Source organism: Cyprinus carpio, chromosome B8 (genome assembly GCF_018340385.1).
Source record: "Cyprinus carpio isolate SPL01 chromosome B8, ASM1834038v1, whole genome shotgun sequence".
NCBI classification, from domain to species: Eukaryota; Metazoa; Chordata; class Actinopteri; order Cypriniformes; family Cyprinidae; genus Cyprinus; species Cyprinus carpio.
In genome coordinates, this window is record NC_056604.1 from 14,978,678 (window position 1) to 14,998,678 (window position 20,001).

Genomic DNA, 20,001 nt, shown 5'->3' on the forward strand with positions numbered 1-20,001 from the left:
CCCAGGTGGCAGTATTGTGCATTAACGCTGACACTGTCACACAAGAAGAAGACGCAGCACTCGCAGCTACTCCGAGGAGATCCCATAGACAGTAAAAGAAATGGACACAGCAACCCCATTGGAACTCAATTGAGACAAGTGAAGCCCATTTTTAGCGATTTTTAGCACTTCCGTTTCTAACGCGCAGACTCAAACTAAGCTTGATGACGTCAGCAACCTGTCTGACAGATGTAAATCTTCTAGTAGCTGTGCATACAAACTGCCATCGTTAATCTTGCAGAGACGGCGAGCTTGCGCGGGGAGTTCTTTGGCCTGAGTGAGCAGGAGTAAGTACTCTGATTAATTATTTTGTATAGTATTTTAAAATGTAACGCCCAGTACGCCATATCTCTTGACGTCTCCCCGATTGCCTGCGAGCTTCTCCTCCTGTCTGTACGGTAATTTCTCTTCTGTGCGACAGAGAGTCGAGTGGTTATGACGCAATCGTTAGCCTATTTTTACAAAAACTGTTTCTACGGGCCATAATGTAACATAGAAGGTAATGGAGCCCTTTATACATTGTCGTGTATCTTTAGAAATAAATAATGGACAAATGGAGTCTTTAAACGCCTCAGATTTAAAGTTATTCGCTGTCAAAGTGATGCCAAAATGAATGGGAGTCAATGGGATGCTAACGCAAGTGAAGTTCTGCTACAAGATGGCGGCACGCGGCCGACTTCAACTTCCGGTCGACTTCCTTGCCCCCTGGGAGATCCCATAGACAGTAAAAGAAATGGACACAGCAACCCCATTGGAACTCAATTGAGACAAGTGAAGCCCATTTTTTAGCAATTTTTTAGCACTTCCGTTTCTGACGCGCAGACTCAAACTAAGCTTGATGACGTCAGCAAACCTGTCTGACAGATGTAAATCTTCTAGTAGCTGTGCGTGCAAACTGCCATCGTTAATCTTGCAGAGACGGCGAGCTTGAGCGGGGAGTTCTTTGGCGTGAGTGAGCAGGAGTAAGTATTCTGATTAATTATTTTGTATAGTATTTTAAAATGTAACGCCAGTACGCCATTGTCTTGATGTCTCCCCGATCGCCTGCGAGCTTCTCCTCCTGTCTGTACGGTAATTTCTCTACTGTGCGACAGAGAGTCGAGTGGTTATGATGCAATCATTAGCCTATTTTTACAAAAACTGTTTCTACGGGGCCATAATGTAACATAGAAGGTAATGGAGCCCTTTATACATTGTCGTGTATCTTTAGAAAATAAATAATGGACAAATGGAGTCTTTAAACGCCTCAGATGTAAAGTTATTCGCTGTCAAAGTGACGCCAAAATGAATGGGAGTCAATGGGATGCTAACGCAAGTGAAGTTCTGCTACAAGATGGCGGCACGCGGCCGACTTCAACTTCCGGTCGACTTCCTTCCCGCCTGGGAGATCCGTGTTCATCAGAGTAAGTTGACATTATTTTACTAGTCATAGAATGGGAAACGTTAAATTAACCTGTTAACAGCGGTTTTCTGTTTATATATTTAAGTAAAGGGTGATTATTTTAATAAGTACTGTATTTTCTTTACTCGTCTTATTTTTGTATTTGCAATCAATACAACTTGTGCGTAGTAACACTTCATTTCTTTGTCCAAATCTATTAACAGTTACATGATTAAAACTGATCTTGAAAAACTGAGCGACCACATTACTACATTAAACTCTGTGAAATGTTAAGTTGGTCGCAGTGCCATGCACTTAATGCCTCATCTGCGGTCATTCTTCAATAAGGTTCATTAGTTAACATTAGTTAATTACATTAGTTAACATATATAAATAACATAAATAATAATTTACAATATTTCCACAGCATTTATTAATCTTAGTTCTTGTTAATTTCAGCATTTACTTATGCATTATTAAAATCAAAAGTTGTGTTTGTAAACATTAATGCACTGTGAACTAACATGAACAATGAATGACTCTATTTTTATTAACATTAACAAAAATTAATAAATTGTGTAATGAATGTATTGTTCATTGTTCATTCATGTTAGTTAATACATTAATGTCAAGAAATGACATCTTATTGTAAAGTGTTACCATTAATAATTATTCATCATAGTGTTGAACTTGACAGTATTTTCTCTCTTGTTATTTCATAGGAGCGTCAAAGAAGACGGAGAAAGCCAGAGTCTTGTGCTCTGCATTTATCAGTATCCTTATGTTCGTTGGGTGAAAAAGAAAAACTCAATAAACAAAGTAAAAAATAATTTGACTGATATCTTCCCCCCAAGTTTTCTATAGATATCTCGATATATCGATATTGTGAATTCTTATGGCCACAATAACCGTGATATGAAAAATCTAATATCGTGACAGCCCTAATATATATATAAAAATCAGCAAAGCGTATATACAGTATATATATTTCAGTATATATGAAATCTGCAGCATTTTCAAAACTAATGTAAACGATAGGTGTAACCGTAACAAAAGTTATACGTTTTAAAACTAAAATGCACTAGTGTAAACGGGGCCCGAGATAGAGACAAAGAAACTGGCGAAAGAGACGCACATCTGCCAAAAAGACAAAAACTTTTGTTTTTAATGTATAGCCTATGCTGTTTTGTACTATTTTCAGTTTTAATTGTACGCAGCAATGCTGCAGTCACTTTGGCAATACAAATGTAAAAATATATTGCAGTAATAAGAAACTGTCCCGAGACATCAAGTAGGCCTAATTACTTTTAGTTTCATTATCGGGCAATTCCAGCATTATTGACGTGACATTGGCAGTCAAAACCTGAAATATAAATTCTCACAGAATGTATTCATTACCAATATATTGAACCATCTCTATATGTTTTTCTAAATCCCAAACAGAGTCCAGACATCAGAAAAGTATCCGACTATGAACGTGTTTTATAAGCTATTTTAGATGTGGGAATACACGTGCGTTACGGACGTGACAAAAAAGACCTGAGTTTTCGGGAGACACCATTTTGTAGACTTTCTGTGATTTACAATGCACAAACCAGAAGCAACAATATCTGCAGAATGGCAGAATGTTAAGGCATCTCTCCGTTATGGACCACTTTGAAAATTTATACAAACACATATAAAATGCTTTAAAAATTAACAGAGATGTCTAGAGGGTATTTAATAGGTCTGCCCCCCACGTAAGATTTTTCTAGTTACTAGTAGTCGTTCATTTAAGTCATTGTTCAACTAATCGCATGTTTAGCCTATATTAAATTAAGTCTTATCCATAATGAGCCATAGCTAATATATACCGTGCTCAAGCACACACATTAAGTTTGCCACAAAGCACAGGCAGAAGTAGCCTAATAATTGTAAAAAAAAGGAGACATTTTAATTATTTATTAATAAACTAATGTTTTCTTGTCGGCTGCAAGATGAAATTCACGGTGCTGACTCTCATCTCCACAGGATGCGCATAATCAGGGAGTTAGACATTTCAAGCATTCTGTATATATATTTCTCATGTATATTTCTCCCAGTTTTAAGTTATTTCATTATCGGAAAAAAGGGAAAAAATAAAAGAATAAATGATCGCGAGGGCGCTTCCCTGTCACGCATGCGCATCAATAATTTTCCGCACAAACACTTGAATATGAATAGTAAAAGAGCACATTTCTTTTAGGTTACAGTATTGGATCCGCATTAAAAATAAATCTTCACAAGTCTACAACCGAGACAGATGCAGTTATAACCTGTAATTAAAGGCTATTTGACGTTTTAAAATGATCTAATGGCTGATGCCGCTCCAATTAGTTGATTTTGATTGTTTTAATAAATCTCTTTTACATTAAATAATAAAGATACAAAGCAGGTTAAATGAGATATTATTGTACAAATAATTATAAAATGCTATAGACTGCGAATAAGATTGCAGTCTCACATTCTGAATATGCATTACAAAGATAATTATTTTTTACATGCAATGATACAAAATAAAACCAAAAAAGATTTGTAATGAAGAAAAAATATGTAGACAAATAAGAATAAATGTTGTACGTCGCACTCATCTTCATGCGTGACACCATGGCCACCTACAGTAACTAAACTTTGCTTCCTTTGCTCCTATAAACAAACTTGTGAGACTAGCATATTTCAGATGTGCGCGGGCTGCACATACCTGCTGCGTCATCTGCCGGAACGGCTTCCATGTATGGCAGATAACGGAAATGAGTGAAAAGTGTTTATTACATTTGAAATATGGATATTTTCACCCCCGGAGCGATGTGAGGCACGTTTATTATGAATGCGCGCGCTTTATTTTATGACCTGTGGACTATTCAACTGCAACACCTGCTAACTGCAATGATAGAGCTTGGAATAGCCAGGACAATTTTTAATATAACTCCGACTGGATTTGTCTGAAAGAAGAAAGTCATATACACATAGGATGCTTCGAGGGTGAGCAAAACTCAGTCTTATTTTCATTTTTGGGTGAATTAACTCTTTAATGCAAGGTTATGGGATTTCATTGTCCGTTTTTTTAGTCCAGAAAAGAAAACTTTGCTAATTTCCAAAAAAAAAAGGAACAAGCTAAAGCACAGATATCCAAACTAAATCAGGTACACATTAACAGAAGCTGCCATGGACTTCCTTAACTGGGAGGTGGTGTAGGAGGAACGGTTTGCTATGGAAGCATTGATTAGTCTTTGATCTGACACAAGGAGGCCCATCTGTGATTGTTGCACCACATCAATCTGCTGTTCCAGCGTTGTGCCGCCATGAATGTTTACACTTCTGAGAAGCAGACACAAATATTGAACGCCCTTACCTTTCAGTTTGATGTAATTCAATCAATCATCAGCCAGTGGCTAGGCCTTAATGAGCAAATGGAGACTACACAAAACCAAAAGAGCGATGGATGAAACAGGAGAGTAGAGCTAAAAAAATGAACATTGTAGGTAGTAAAGAGAGGAAGAATGAATGAAGAGAGCTGATTGTTTTACAGTTTGCCATGATACTAAAATTTCTGAATATTGAAATTTCACAACAGTCCATACAACAATAAAGCCTAAAATGCTAGGCAAAGCCTTTTATTAAAGTTAAATATGAATATAAAATTTAACTAAGTTAAAATGCAAAAATAATAGTTAATATTCATAGAAATAATAACTAATTAAATAAAAATGGTACTTATTCCACTTATTTATCAATTGTTAAATACAGCTTAAAGCAAATACAATTGATCAAGAGCGGTGAGTTTTTTTTTTTTTGTTGTAAGTATTATTGACTATACTAACTATAACTTTACTGACTATATTAATAACTTACAGAGAGGTGCATTTTGTGTTTTCTGCTAGCATTGCAGTTAATATGCTCAGTTCAAAATCATGCTGAAAAGCAGCTATAGAAGCCGACAGCAGTTTGGATACTGCCTTTCTATCAATCACCATGAAAAAGACCCACATCAGACCTACTCTAGGCTTCCCACTGGCCATAAAGCACAAAAATATTATCAAGGGCAAAGAAGCCTCTTCATATTTCTTCTATATAATACATCTTTGGGCAGTTTTAATGACAACATTATGTCAACGCGTAAATGATGAGACAGTGAAAAAATGAAAATAAATATTTGATAAAAATGATGGGTGACTTTGGGCAAAAGAACCAGTGGAAAAACTTTTTGAGGTAGAGCTGGAGAAGAAAGATTCCTGCAGGGTTTGGTTAAGCTAAATACCTCCAACTCTGCAGTCCCCACACTAATAATAATGGCAGAGCAGCTGAGGAGTTCAGTGAGCTACTAAAGAGCATGTGTTTTGGACAGCCAGTGTTAATACCATTCCATTATACCTGCTCATTCCTGGAAATGTGTCCAAGAGTGTCTGCAGGAAATCCTACAAGAGACAGAATACTGGTTAAATGGAAAGCAGTGTGTGAAATCTTCAAACAGAGCCTACAGTTAAAAATACTGAAATATTAATGTCATACTGTATTTCTACATTAATCTCAAAGAAGTTCCACAATTAACTTTTGGCCATACCTGACTATAGAGTGCAACTGTCGGGTTTGGGAAGGAAAAATTCCATTCATTTTCCCCATAAGTCATAAGGGAATTGATTATTAACAATAACTTATAACCCTTTAATGAAATACTTCAGGAACCAGGGACAGCCACTGATGCACTCTATGACAAGCAAATTAAGAAAATGTACTGCAACAAAAAAGTTGTTTTTAATTACTTTTTATTAAAATATACACTTTTTTGATCATTAGATTAGTTAGCTCATTGTCTCTCTATAAAAACGCACCTATATCTGAAGAAGATGATATATAAACATGATTTGTGATATTTCGGTCACCTAACGTGAGGAATATTCCACATAATTATTGCCATATGGAGTGGTCTGATTTATTCCATGTAGCATTTTGCAATTTCTAATGAAGTTACCACAAAAAAGCTATTAACTGTTTTATATATACCAAAAGCAATTTTTACTCTCATTTGGTGCATGATGAGTGTTAATATTGGACGCTGAATGCAACTATGTGTCAAAGATCTCCATCTCAAATCGAGTTAAGTATCACACCTTTAAGGGAACTGGTGCATTCTTTCACTGACACAAGCTGATGGAATGACGGTGAGATTGAAACACTGGCCAAAATACGCAGATGTCGTCCAAAAGCAACATTTGCATTCTGGCTAAATGAACAGAGAGCTCTCGTGCAGGACAAGCTCACCTGAGACAGAATGAGCTGCCCATGGAATTTTCCCACAAACACTTTGAAGAAGTCCAGGAACTTCTCTTCGCCAACCTGATCAGCCAGAAACTTCAGGAGGAAGTAGCCCTGAGAGAAAAGAGAGAGAGCAAATCTACACAACCCGAATGTTCCAGATGTCCCAGAGGATTCTGCGCTTTGAGTATTCAGACGTACCTTCAGATAGTGCACCTGCATGAAGGGTTTTTCTGGGTTGAGGGCATGTTTCACTACTGATGCACCAGACTCGCTTACTTCCCCTGTGTTCTCTTTATTAGGCCTGTGTGCAAATACACAAACATATGCAAACACACAAACACCACATGAATCAGACTGTGGTATTGTAAGGCAAAGTACTGCATCTATAGCGCTCTGCATAGGAATACACTTACATCAGCATACATAATGACCTCCTAATAGTTTACTAAGTGTATAAACAATTGTATTCATGAAACCATTATGTCCCTGATAGCTTTTCTGTGCACAGCACCATACAGTAGATTACAGTAATGCTCCTTTTTTATGGCTCTTCGGTGCATACAGTGAGTGCACAAGGTGAATTTTTACCACTATCTTATTTGTTTTTACATAACAGTTCAAGAATAACATTGAATAATTTAAATTTCAGACATAATGTTGCCAGTTACTTTGTGAACATTTTTGCAATGAAAAATCAATGAAATGAAAACAGTTCCAAACCAAGTCAAAGCAGAATTGCCGCTGCACATTTAGTTCCTTAATGAATTAATGTTTTTTAACAAATCAGTTGAATGAATGATTCAGTGACTCAACTAGGCTGCATCCAAATATGCATACTTCCCTACAAAATATTAATGCTGATTACATTCATATTACACACATTCATACTTTATAGATGCATTTTAGTGTTACATATTTTCAAAATAAGTACCAACTCAGAGAGTATGCGATTTGGGGCACAGCCCAGGTTTTGTTCCTGGATGAATGAATGATTCAATTACTTCTTAATAAAGACTTATTTGCTTACTTGTCGCCACCTACTCTATGTAACCTCCATAAAGAGTCACTAAATCCCCTACAGTCGGTCTGCAACACACGAACACAGACAAGCCAATCAAATTCAAGAACTGTTGAATAATTACCAATGAATCTTAACATGAACTGGCAACGCTCCCGGACACTTTTGACATTTTTAAGTATCAGACAGGCTTCATTCTCACAGCTTAGACCGATGGAGTGTTTTCTTTCTATGGCCAAAGGTACTGTAGATTGTGAGAGACAAACAGAGCTTTGAGTGCTGGCCATCTCTGCGTGTGATGATGACCTCGGTTAAAAACTATTGATCTTCTTTGTGAGATTAACTGGTCTTGCCAATAAAAGGCTCTTGTAAAGATATGGTCGATACTCAGGCGCCGCTAACACAGACAACAGCCATTTTGTTTGAATTTTTTCTTGCAGACAAATGGGCGTGTAGCTATATGTGTGCAGTGTTTTTCTAGCCATCATAACCTGCTTTTGTTTGTTTCTTTGTGTCACAGATTTGATGGTGATAAAGAGCAGTAGGATTGATCACACTCTAATGCCTTATCTCTGTGAGCATGTGCCCCCAGTGCAGGTCTACACTGTCGAATTCCACAGAGAAATAAATCAAGATCTGGGAAAAGGGACAGATGCCTTCCCATATATGGAGATCTAGTCTATGGAGACAAGAAAAATGGTTCCACTAGTGATGCTTATTCAGAAAAACAGTATTAAACTAAATATTTACTTTTCCTTTAGGTGCTCTGAGTGTTCTGGTTGCACCTTACAAGTCTCTATATTAATATACATACAGCATGGCTCAGGTCATCATCCTATAAAGTGTACAGACTTTTTTCACCAATGTCATTGTCCACCACTTAAAAAGAATTACATTTATACAGTTTATTACATTAATTATAATTAACCAATTGTATTGTTCCTCCTTTATTGATCCTCCTCAGGATACAGTTACAGGTCTATTGGAGTCAAAAGGCTTCAGCTACCTTCCTTCTGTATTTGGGACACTCACTTGTGCTTGTACATTATTGATGCTTACATTTGGTTCCCCTCCAAAAATAAAGAGCAATGTCTTCCTCCCTTCCTCTCCCTCTCACTGTATGGGAGAGAGTGATAAGGGTGATCTCCTTTAAAAGGCATGCATTATTCCTCCTGGTCACACAGGCTTTTGCATGTGTGTTTGTGGAATAGCCCACAGCAGCCCAGTGAAAAGGGTGAGAGTTATTCTTCGAACACAATAGGGAGCCTTCCTTTCTAGAAGGATGCACAGATTGAATTGAATAGATTAATGAAAAAATGAACAGATATTCTCAAGTGTCAAAATCAATAAAAGTGACTAACGTCTCCCCTATGTCCACTCTTTTGGGTTGATGTCTGAGTGACACAGTTGAATGAATGTTTTGTGTGAGCACAACTACAACCTTGGTACAAAAAAAAATCTATAGTCTATAAATATAAAACTTTCACTTTTAACATTAGTTTCTTGGTAGTCTATGCAAGAAGCCTGTTCACAGAAGACAGAAGGATGTTTGGTGCAAAAATTTAGTAAACACTAATTTTATTTGTTCATACTAAAGCAAGCATTCATTTGCAATGAATAAGATTTGCGCTTTTGGTCACATGCCCAGAGCCGCTGCTGTTACATGCTGACAAATTGCATTTGAAAATTGGACCAAATTTTTGTGCCGAATATTCTTGTAAAAACAGACATTTAGACAAAAAACATACTTAAAGCAAGGGTGACCTTGGTGTTGTTCTATCATTGAAAATGCTCTAGATTTGAATTACATGTTTTCCTTGTCATAGTATCACTTGCTGAATAGTTTACATGACATTTCTGTTTTATTCACAAGACAGACACCAGCCTGTCTGAACATTTTATCCCTGAGATTATAGTGGGTGTGGGCCCCTCAAAGCGAAGGAAGGGCCAGACACATGCTGTCAGGTGCATCTTCAAAACCTGCTGGTATTGTGACAGCTGAATTCCTCACAAACTCTATCATTCTATCACACACACACTCACACTTTCTCACTGTTAAAGTGCCCCTATTATGGATTTTTGAAAATTACCTTTCATGCAGTGTGTAACACAGCTCTAAGTGAATGAAAACATCCTGCAAATTTTTACATTTAAAAGTGCTCCGTGTATAAAGTTATTGTCTTTCAAAAGTCGACAACGAGTCAGTTTTTTAAAACGACTCTTTAGCTGTTTCAAGGTGACGTCAAACTGAAACATTAGCATATTTATTCCTGCCCACTTGTTTTGCGCGCAGACCCGGGAAAACTTGAACCACCCCTCCCTCAAACACTGTGGCGGATTCCTGTGGAGAAGACGCTGTGCTCTGCACTGTGAGGGGAGATCTGCTAGGCTACAGTTAGAGTATGTAGAAAAACTCCCAGCTCCTTTTCTTCCAACTTCAAAATCATCCGAAATCGCTGCAGAAGCACGTGTTTACAAAGTGAATGTGCAAGGATGGTCAAACAATCTTTAAAAAAAAAAAAATTAAATAAATAAATAAATTTAACCAACGATGTAGGACGATTTTGAAGTTGGAGGAGAAAAGTGTTGGGAGTTTTTAGACACCCTGTCTTGAACCATTGTACACGGTGTATGCATGCGAAACCCAGACAAACACAAACAAGAACAATAACAACAAACACAGACATCGAAACCGGACCAATCACCGCAGTTTAGCATCACGCAAAGGAGGAGTTTGGAAAAATGAATCGTTAAACAAATCGTTTGGGAGTCATTGAGCAAAAAAGGAAAAAAATAAATGCATATTTTAAAACAATTAAAGTGTTTTTTGACCTTGCATGCATGTCAGTCTGTTGTTGGGGACTACCAAAACCAAAATATGAACCTTTCATTACCCATAATAGGGGCACTTTAAAAGTTAAGCCGGGTTAATCTACTCCTACCTCAAACCTACATAACCTTGTGTGATTCTGTGCTCTTCATATGAGAACATTACATTACATCTCATATCAAATAATACTCTTGCATTAACATGCTCGGAATTATTCTGTGCAGAGTGAAATGTCACAACTATTTCAAGCACTTGCTTAAATCTATCTTGAGAGTGCCTGGAAATTTCATTGCATATGGTTTTTCAATATACTGTTTCCAACAGAACAATCTAAAAGTCTCAGTTTTTTAGGACCCAGACTTTATGTTGGATTTAAATCAAATATTGAAATGTATTAATATCACCGTTAATTTGTTCAAAAACACGCAAATTTTTAACATGACAGACTGAATAGGAAAAAAGTGTGATTTAGCTGGACAAATGTTTTATCACGTTTAGTTTGGACAAATATTAGCCTTATTATTGCATGACATTTGACATCAACAAAAGGTATCGAAAGTGCCTTCTCCTTCCTTTCAAATATTGCTGTTTTTTTACTGTATTTATATGTATTTTGAATATATTTTAAAAATGAATGCATTTTAAAAGCAATAATTTATTCCTGAGATTATCCTAAATTTTCTGCAGCCATTACTTCAGTCTTCAATTCAAAGTTTTTAACAGTTGTGCTGCTTAATATTTCTGTGGAAACCGTTAGGATTTTTTAGCATTCTTTGATAAATAGAAAGTTCAAAATAATAGCATTAATTTCAAGCAGAAATATTTTGCGATCTTGTTAAATGTCTTTATAGTAATTTTTGATCAATTTAAGGCTTCCTTGAAGAATTAAAGTATTAATTTGTAAAAAAAAAAAAATCATACTTACCCCAAATGTTTGAATCGTAGTACATACAAGAAATACAAATGAACGAAGTAACAAAAGATGCATGATTGATTTCAGTAAATGAAATCTGTTGTAATCAGATTGCAGATACTGACTTAAATTGTAAGACTACTTTATAGCTAAGACATGTGTTAGGACCAAAACTGCTCTTAAGAATGAACTTTAGGTTCTTTTGTGCAGATGATGGAATAACAAGAGTATAAAGACAGAGAGATTGGCAGTTAGAGGAGGAGGAAAGCAAAAAGCGAGACGGAGTGAGTGAGAGACATGGTCAATCATACCGGAGGACCTGCAGCTCTTCTTCAGAGTTCTGTAACTCATCACTCAGTCTCCTCCAGCGCAGCAGAGCTTTTAACCGTCTCTGCTCTTCAGCCTCTCTACAACCCAACTGAGAAAGACAGAGAAAAAGAGAACAAGCAAAATCAAGCAACTGTGAATAAAATTAATTTAAACACAAAGAAAGGCAACATGGGGTGGAGAAAGTTCAACTTTTAAGGTGAAGTGTGGAATTTCTGCACCATTAGCATCATCAGATGGAACTAACGGTGGTTTTAATGGAACAAATTTCCCCAAACACACCCCCATCTGCCAATGGTCAGACAAACAGATTGTCCCGCCCAAGAATCATGCTATTGGTTAAGCCAGTGTTGCTTTTGTCAGGCTGTTAAGGATGCTCCAACAAATGAGCAATGTTTTGATAGCACCACAGAGTGCCGTGTTTACACTCTTCAGGGAAATCAACCTATGAATGACCTGCTGATAGCGGCCTCTGCATATTAAACTGGGAAAAGAGAAAGTCATTGAAAACATCAATAAAATTACACACTTCAGCTTTAAATGCTGCTTGTTAAAAGATGTATTGGAAACATTCCATTAGCACAACAATAGTTTTCAATTCAGAGCCACCAAACACAGATTATAAATATATTCTGAATGATCTGAAGAGCTGTGTTAATGTGAAGCACAATTACACTCCACAAGTGCAAGTTGGTGACTCATTATTAACCGTCTCAGTCATTACAGGAAGTGAAGTCTTCCAGTAAATGCTGAAAATTTAATTTCAAACTCATTTTATACTCTGAACAGTCAGCATGTGCTATAATATGTGTGTAATGAATATCGGTAAACACACTGCATTTAGGATTTAAAGGGATAGTTCACCTAAAAGTGAAAATTCTGTCATTAATTTCTCACCCTTATGTCGTGCCAAACCCATAAGACCTTTGTTTATCTTCGGAACAAAAATTAAGATATTTTTGATGCCTTCTGAGAGCTCTCTGACCCTCCCATAGACAGCAATTATCCTAACACCATCAAGGCTCAGAAACGTAGCAAGGAGATCGTTAAAATAATCCATGTGACATCAGTGGTTCAACCATAATTTTACAAAGCTACGAGAATACTTTTTGTGCGCAAAGACAAAAATAACAAGTTTATTCAACAATTTGTCTCCTCCGCGTCACCCTATAACGCCATTTTGGAGAGTATCCACACAATGTATGCAACGTATGTATGCAGATATGTTGTTTACGTTCTGATCAGATATTGTTTACGTATGTGATACTCTCCAAAATGGCACTATAGTGTGACACAGAGGAGACGAATTTTTGAATAAAGTCGTTATTTTTGTTTTATTTGCGCACAGAAAGTATTTCTTGTAGCTTTGTAAAATTATGGTTGAACCACTGATGTCACATGGATTATTTTAACAATCTCCTATCTACGTTTCTGAGCCTTGATCATGTTAGGATCCTTGCTGTCTATGGGAGGGCCAGAGAGCTATCGAAATGCATCAAAAATATCTTAATTTGTGTTCCAAAGATGAATGAAGGTCTTACAGGTTTGGATGGAGATGAGGGTGAGCAATTATTGTCAGAATTTTCATTTTTGGGTGAACTATCCCTTTAAGATGTTTTTTGCTGACCTAATCTTAGACTGGACGCACATAAGCAGTCAACGCTTCAACTTTATTGCAATACCTTCTGAACATGGCTCCAGAATACATCCTCTAAATAAGTGGCAAAACCCTCGCTGATCCATTCTTCCGTCCAGTCCCGTGCTCCGATGGCCAACCCAAACCAAGAATGAGCAATTTCATGGCACAATCTTGCCCCACAGAGATTCCTCTCACCCGTTAGCACGCTTTGAGACAGGAACACGATATGTGGACTAAAAAACATGAGAAATCACAGTTTATTTTCTTATGTAGAGAAGAAACTTGAATAACAGACTAGGATTGAACATCATGGTTGTATTTGGTATACTAAGAAATCACTGGTTATAACATTACTGCGGGTGCTGAGAACTTGGAGCTCTGACTTCAGCTCTGATCTAGTTATAACATGTTATAAAACTCAGCCACCCTGAAAGAACATCAAAGTGTGGGATTTTCTCTCCTGTAGACAGACTGTCGTTAAGGAGGTGGAGCTTTCAGCCAAAATGAGGCCTGTTTGCTGCCAGTGGATTTCAGAGTAGCCACCCGTGCCGCACCCTTCACCAAACAATCCGGGTGCGTTTTCTAATAGCGGCAAATTGCAAGATGTAAAACTGTCGTCAGATGTTATTGTGATGAGTTCCACTACGAAATGTGCTGAACGAGAACACTGTAAGCTGGAAAAAATGTCCACTGGAAGATAAGGCTCTTTCTTTCAACTGTGTAAGAAAAAAGAAAAAAAAAAAACCTTGACCTCAGGATTCAGACTGCACATAAAACCAGATGAAATATGGTATTGTTTGCCTCCTCAGCCGAAATTACCTCGAGTGACCTTTTCAACCAGATAGCTTTGTGTGTTTCGTACAGCAAATGGGCTGTTATCAAGACCATGTTCCAAACAAAGTTCCTACGAGTCAGGAAAAACAAACCGGTTTCTTTTGTGTCCTAAGGCTTCAGCTCAGCCACATAATGCTTTTCAAATGTGACACATACTGCCATAGATAGCCGCAAGCATTTTTTTCCCCTCGCAAAATTAACCTGATAAAATAATCTGAGAGTTTTATGAATGTCTTTTTACCTTTTGAGCCAGACATTCACCTTGCCTGGGTCTGGAAAGAGTTTTTTTTTTTCATCCTCACTGTTGCTTTCTTTACACAATGACCACAGCAACCAGCAGGAAATCAATAAAAAAAAGGTTGGCCTTGACTCTTGAGTTGAAGGTGGCAGGCATGCCTTTCATTCACACTGTTATGGCTCCCTAAAGTCATCGATATGTTATTTTAGCGGAATTCTGTGTGCCCTAAGAGTTAAGGGACTTAGAAAAAGCCCAGTCTCTGGATATAGATGACAGAAAATACCCAGTGCTGTTAAGGATAAGTGCTAAACAACAGAATCTTGTTCTTTAAAAGTGGACACTATCCAAATGCCAGAAAAGGGGATTTCTTCAGCAGTTACAGAGGCTCCCTTTCACACGTGTAGCACCAGAGTCTGTTTTCTAACCATCTGATGCATATTTCTCACAAAACGGAAAGTAGTTTCCCACTATAGAAAGCTTTAAACTGACTGGCTAACATGACACAACTTCCAAGAGTAAGAGGATCAGATTTTTATCAGTCCAAAATCATGTTGACAAGGTACCAGGTTGACACAACAAATGATGAAATAATCACTGGATCTGCCTAAATTTGCCAGATGGAAGGATAAATGGATAAATACATATTGTAGAGATCGTGGGAAGTGAATTAAATTTCATCCAAAACTACACAGGTTCTCCTTTATGGCGCACACAAGCAAGCACATGTACAGTATATCAATAAACCACTGCAACAATTCTTGGAAGATATCTTTACTGAAAGTCAGAGGAATCACGTCCTTTCATCCAAGAACAGGATATCACCACCTGCCCTGTAATTACCAGAGGAAACACTGAAAGTGGAATGTAATGGTTCAGATTTCAGAATCATCGTCATACTCCTCTGAATGTGGAACATCAGATTCAAGGAGGAGGAAAACTCGGTGGGAACAAATCGTTTTCCATCTACATTGAACCTCATTGTTTATTTGTACACTGTCTAATTACATTTTCTTTTTCCGGTAAAAATAACTAAATATACTATATAACAAGATTTTATACTTGAGAAGCAAAACTGCTTAGAGAGCTAATTATGTCGATTCAGTATTTTTTTTTTCCTTCTGTGGAATACAAAGTAATATTGGACCCCATTAATATTCATTACACACACACAAAAAACTATTTTGTGTTGCACAGAATAAAGTACTCGGCTTTGCTTAAGATACCTTATTTAAAGACTATATGTATAAAAAAAAGAAAAAGAAAAAAAAGGGGAAATAACATAATTCATGATATATGTGACCCTGGACCACAAAGCCAGTCATAAGTAGCACGAGTATATTTGTAGCAATAGCCAACAATACATTGTATGGGTCGAAATTATACATTTTTCTTTTATGCCAAAAATCATTAGGATATTAAGTAAAGATCATGTGTTTTGTGAAGATATTTTGTAAATTTCCTACTGTAAATATATCAAAACTGCATTGCTAAGAACTTCATTTGGACAGCTTTAAAGGCGATTTTCTCAATATTTAGATTTTTTGCACCGTCAGATTCCAGATTTTAGTTGTATCTCGGATAAACACTGTCCTATCCTAACAATTCATACATCAATGGAAAGCTTATTTATTCAGCTTTCAGATGATGTATAAATCTTATTTAGTCCAAGTGGGATCCATTTTATCTAAAATGAGTCTAAACTTTCCATTGACCTTATTGAGGACAAAACCAGAAGGCCAAAAGTGGTCATACACGCAAATGAGATGATGTAATAAACAACTGCACGTGCTTCAACACCTGTACTGTTGTTTGTCTATACAGAGGCCTGTAGCACAAAGCTGGTTTCACTTTTTACCCAGGTAAGTTTGTGTTCAGTTTAAGCAAACTCTGAGTTTATATAATATATTCATATAATTATTAAATGGCAATTAAATTTGCATTTAAATTAATTTAAATATATACATATGAATAAGCTTTAATCAATAAAGCTTTTAAAATGACTGAACTTATGTATTTTCTTTTAAGCTCTATATTCTATTGTGAAACTATATAAATTATGAAATCCAGTTGATTCACTTGCATAGTCATATATTTTCTTTCTGCTGCCTTCTCAAACTCCTGCCTTGTAAATGTATATAAATGTATTATATTTTTAATAACGACATCTCTTAATCTTCAGCAAGTGAATTGAGCACACTCTCACGAGAAGTGAATCAAACTGATGCTCTCCATGTTTCACGTGATTGGCTGTTTGCTGCATGTGTCACACTTTCAGGTGCATGCACTTCAGAGTTAATCACAAACTCTAAATCAACCCCGAGTTATCAGAGAACGTTTATATTGGTCATTGTGAGCCGTTTTGCCATTGTGAAAAGGTCCCCAACTACATCACCCCCAGACAATAATCAAAAAATTCTCACTACACTATCAACTATTCAAGACAGCAAAACCTACTGAAACTTGATTACAACTGTGCATGTAAACATTTACTTACTGACTTGAAACTGTCATCAATGCACATTAGACTCTTCTAAGTAAGAACTCTTCTAAACTACATCATACAGTGAAATAAAAAAAAAACACTAAAGGGCACCAAGCTCCAACAAATGGGTAGTTATACCCCTGAACCCAGATCATTAACCACTAGGCAACGATCAACCCCCAATGAGAAGTCTATGAGCTAGTGCTGTTTCAGACATTCAGAGCCATATTTATCATCACCTCCCATCTCCTCAAAGTGGCTCTACTAATGTGCTGGCTGCGCTCATTCTTTCTCTTTGTCTCTTATTTAATTTCCCAGTCTCCTCAGTCTGATTGCATGAGCTTATTATAGACGGAAAAACCTGGAAGAACCTTGCAGAACAAAACTGATCTACCACAGTCCCTTTTCTTCCTGGCTTTCAGGCTTTAATGAGTGGTATTCCTGTCTAGACTGTAGATTAGGTTGTGGGGCTGCAAAATGAGGTGTGATTCTCTCTGTAGGCCCTGTGGGGCTCCTTTTGCATGCTAGTCCTTTTTAGGGCAGATCACATGTGTCAAACATGAAATCCTGAGAATAAATACCCACACAAGAGGCCACTGCTGTGGCGAGACTATCAGGATTTGTAGCATATGCTCCATGAAGCAAGCACAGCCTGCTACATATCACCACAGCAATGCAATCCATATGTAGACCTTCTACCAACCATACTAGTGGGAAATCCGGAAAATAGACCCTCGCTCGCATCGCTGACGATGTTTATCGCGGAGTGCCTCATGGCACCATTTTAACTTGATTGCTCCACATTAACGTTTCAGAGGCTTGCTGAGGAGTGTGCGTAAACAGAACCGGAGGCGCTCATCAGCGCCAGAAAGACCATCCGGACTGAGAAGCAGCAGCAGATGTTTATGCAAAGCATACAGTGTATGAGGCCCCATTATCTGAGCTTCCTTCCAGTGTTCAAAGCTATATTATGAATGAAGTCACTGGTCGAGAATGCAGATTTCTGGCACGTGTGGAATGCAGGACACAGAAAAGACAACATGAAATCAAACTTGACCCTGTTTGCTTTCTTAATACAAATGTTTGTTTTTGTAAGCATTGATAAAAATATATTAGCTTATTTCAAGACCGAAAAACTTTGCTTTTCAGCTGATGTCATCAAGCTCACATATTTTTCAGTCTCCTCAGCTTTACCAACCATGCTCCATTGTACTGTTCCATTTTATCATCTGTGCCACTCAGCTTTAGGAAGCACAAAGTGCAATTTCAAAACTTTCTTTTCAGGAATACAAAAAAAAAAGACTATAAAGAAAAGTTATTTGTGGCTTAATCAATGATGCTTTTGTGGCTTAATCAATGACGGTCAAAAAAAACAATTTTGTTTAATAAAGTACATACTGTAAATACATAGAATTAAATGAATTGGTTAAATGAATCTCGATATGAATGTATCTCTACAGAGAACGGACTGTCTTCATGAATGTTTTTATTGGTATGTTCTTTTCATCTTGCCTCTATATAATGCATAATATTTATAAGCGTTTACAGCGGGAACCAAGGAAACGCTGTACTGCCGCTGTTCCATAAGCGCCACCTGCTGTCAGAGAGTGAATTTTGCATTTTCATTCAGCCTGGCCGCTGTTATTGTTTTTTTTTTTGTTTTGTTTTTCAGATATTTTATGTAGCATAATTTAACAAAACTAAAGTCAGACCATTCTGTTTTTGCTTCAAATTTATACAATCTTATTTAAATAAAAAACTGCTCTTCAAATCTTTGTGATTAAAATGCAGTGCTTGCCTCTAATTAGAGAGCTAATAGAGCACAGACAAAGCCTTGGCTTGGGATTTCAGAGAGATCACCTTCTGATTTGGGATTTGTTTTAAAATTTCAATTTAATTTTGTTATTTGCCATATTTCAATTTCACAAAGAAATATGCAGCATTTTCTCTGAGAAATAAAAGGACACCTTTTCATTTACAGCTTGTCTTAAATCTCATTTTGTTCAAAAAATCATAAGAAAATCATTTTGGAAAATCCGTATTGTGAAATCAGTATCATGAATCATATTGCATTGAGTGAATCGTTACATTTCTACATAGAGCGTATCCGTATTATTTAATGTAATATTTCATTGTTGCATTAAATAATGAAATGATATTTTGAGTGTGTGCTCAAATGTGTGGAGTGCCAACAGCCTACATACAATCAAGTCTATATAACTTTAGCTGGTTAACCACAATGTCAACATTTCTTGCTTCTGAACGCTTTTGTGCATCTCTCTCTGGGTTTTATCCTGACTCCACGGGAAGGACGATTAGCTCAAATCTAGCAATAACACCCTGTACTAGCCTGCTACCGACTTCTAAAGATTCTCTGTGCTTAGATTTGTTATATTTGTGTCTGGTCGGAGGTCTGAGGGAAGAAAGGCGGCTTTCTTGGCTTGGAGAATCAGATTAAACGCAATGGCAGGTGCTATTAAGGTGTCATCGAGTGATTCAGTATACACATGGCAGGGACATCTGCCCAGTCTTTGAATGGGCTCATCCATTCTGGATTTTTGTATGGTAGATGCTCCTCCAGGGATGCTGGGTAATGGCTCCCCACCTCACACTTTGCTCTAGTTTACCAGCTTCTACTGCCACTCCTACTGCCTTAAATCAGCCCCAGGGCCAAATAAACTCTCTCTGTGCCATACAGATTTGATTCATTTAGACGCATGTTCTGTCTCACACAGCAATATCCATTTGTTTTCCTATATGGCCCAGCATTTACAGTGGAGAATATGAGTCTGGTCTGAAACCACACCAAGGAAGAGTTTTTGGAATGAAGATGTGGCGGGTAAATATAAGTATGACTCAGGCTAGACTCCCAGAAAGGGGTTAAGTTTGAGACCGATAAAGAAAGGGCCCCTGATAACAACACAGGAATGTAGTACTAATAACAACCTGCTTGCTAAATCGGCTGCTGCTTATTTACATTGAAAGAAAAATTAAGGAATTTGCAGCACACATAGATCCAGATGGGG

At 37.1% G+C, this 20,001-nt stretch overlaps 1 protein-coding gene across 4 annotated transcripts in view; it reads right to left on the minus strand.

Moving 5' to 3' along the window:
- The window catches only part of aopep (aminopeptidase O (putative)), an 82,868-nt gene that overhangs the window by 50,916 nt on the left and 11,951 nt on the right, over positions 1-20,001 (minus strand). For all 4 annotated transcript variants that reach the window (XM_042729911.1, XM_042729912.1, XM_042729913.1 and 1 more), the window contains exons 6-10: positions 13,465-13,654; positions 11,767-11,873; positions 6,893-6,995; positions 6,698-6,805; positions 5,810-5,853 (exon numbers count right to left, since the gene is read on the minus strand). In XM_042729911.1, coding sequence (XP_042585845.1) covers positions 5,810-5,853; positions 6,698-6,805; positions 6,893-6,995; positions 11,767-11,873; positions 13,465-13,654 — 552 coding nt within the window. The remainder of the gene's footprint in view (positions 1-5,809; positions 5,854-6,697; positions 6,806-6,892; positions 6,996-11,766; positions 11,874-13,464; positions 13,655-20,001) is intronic.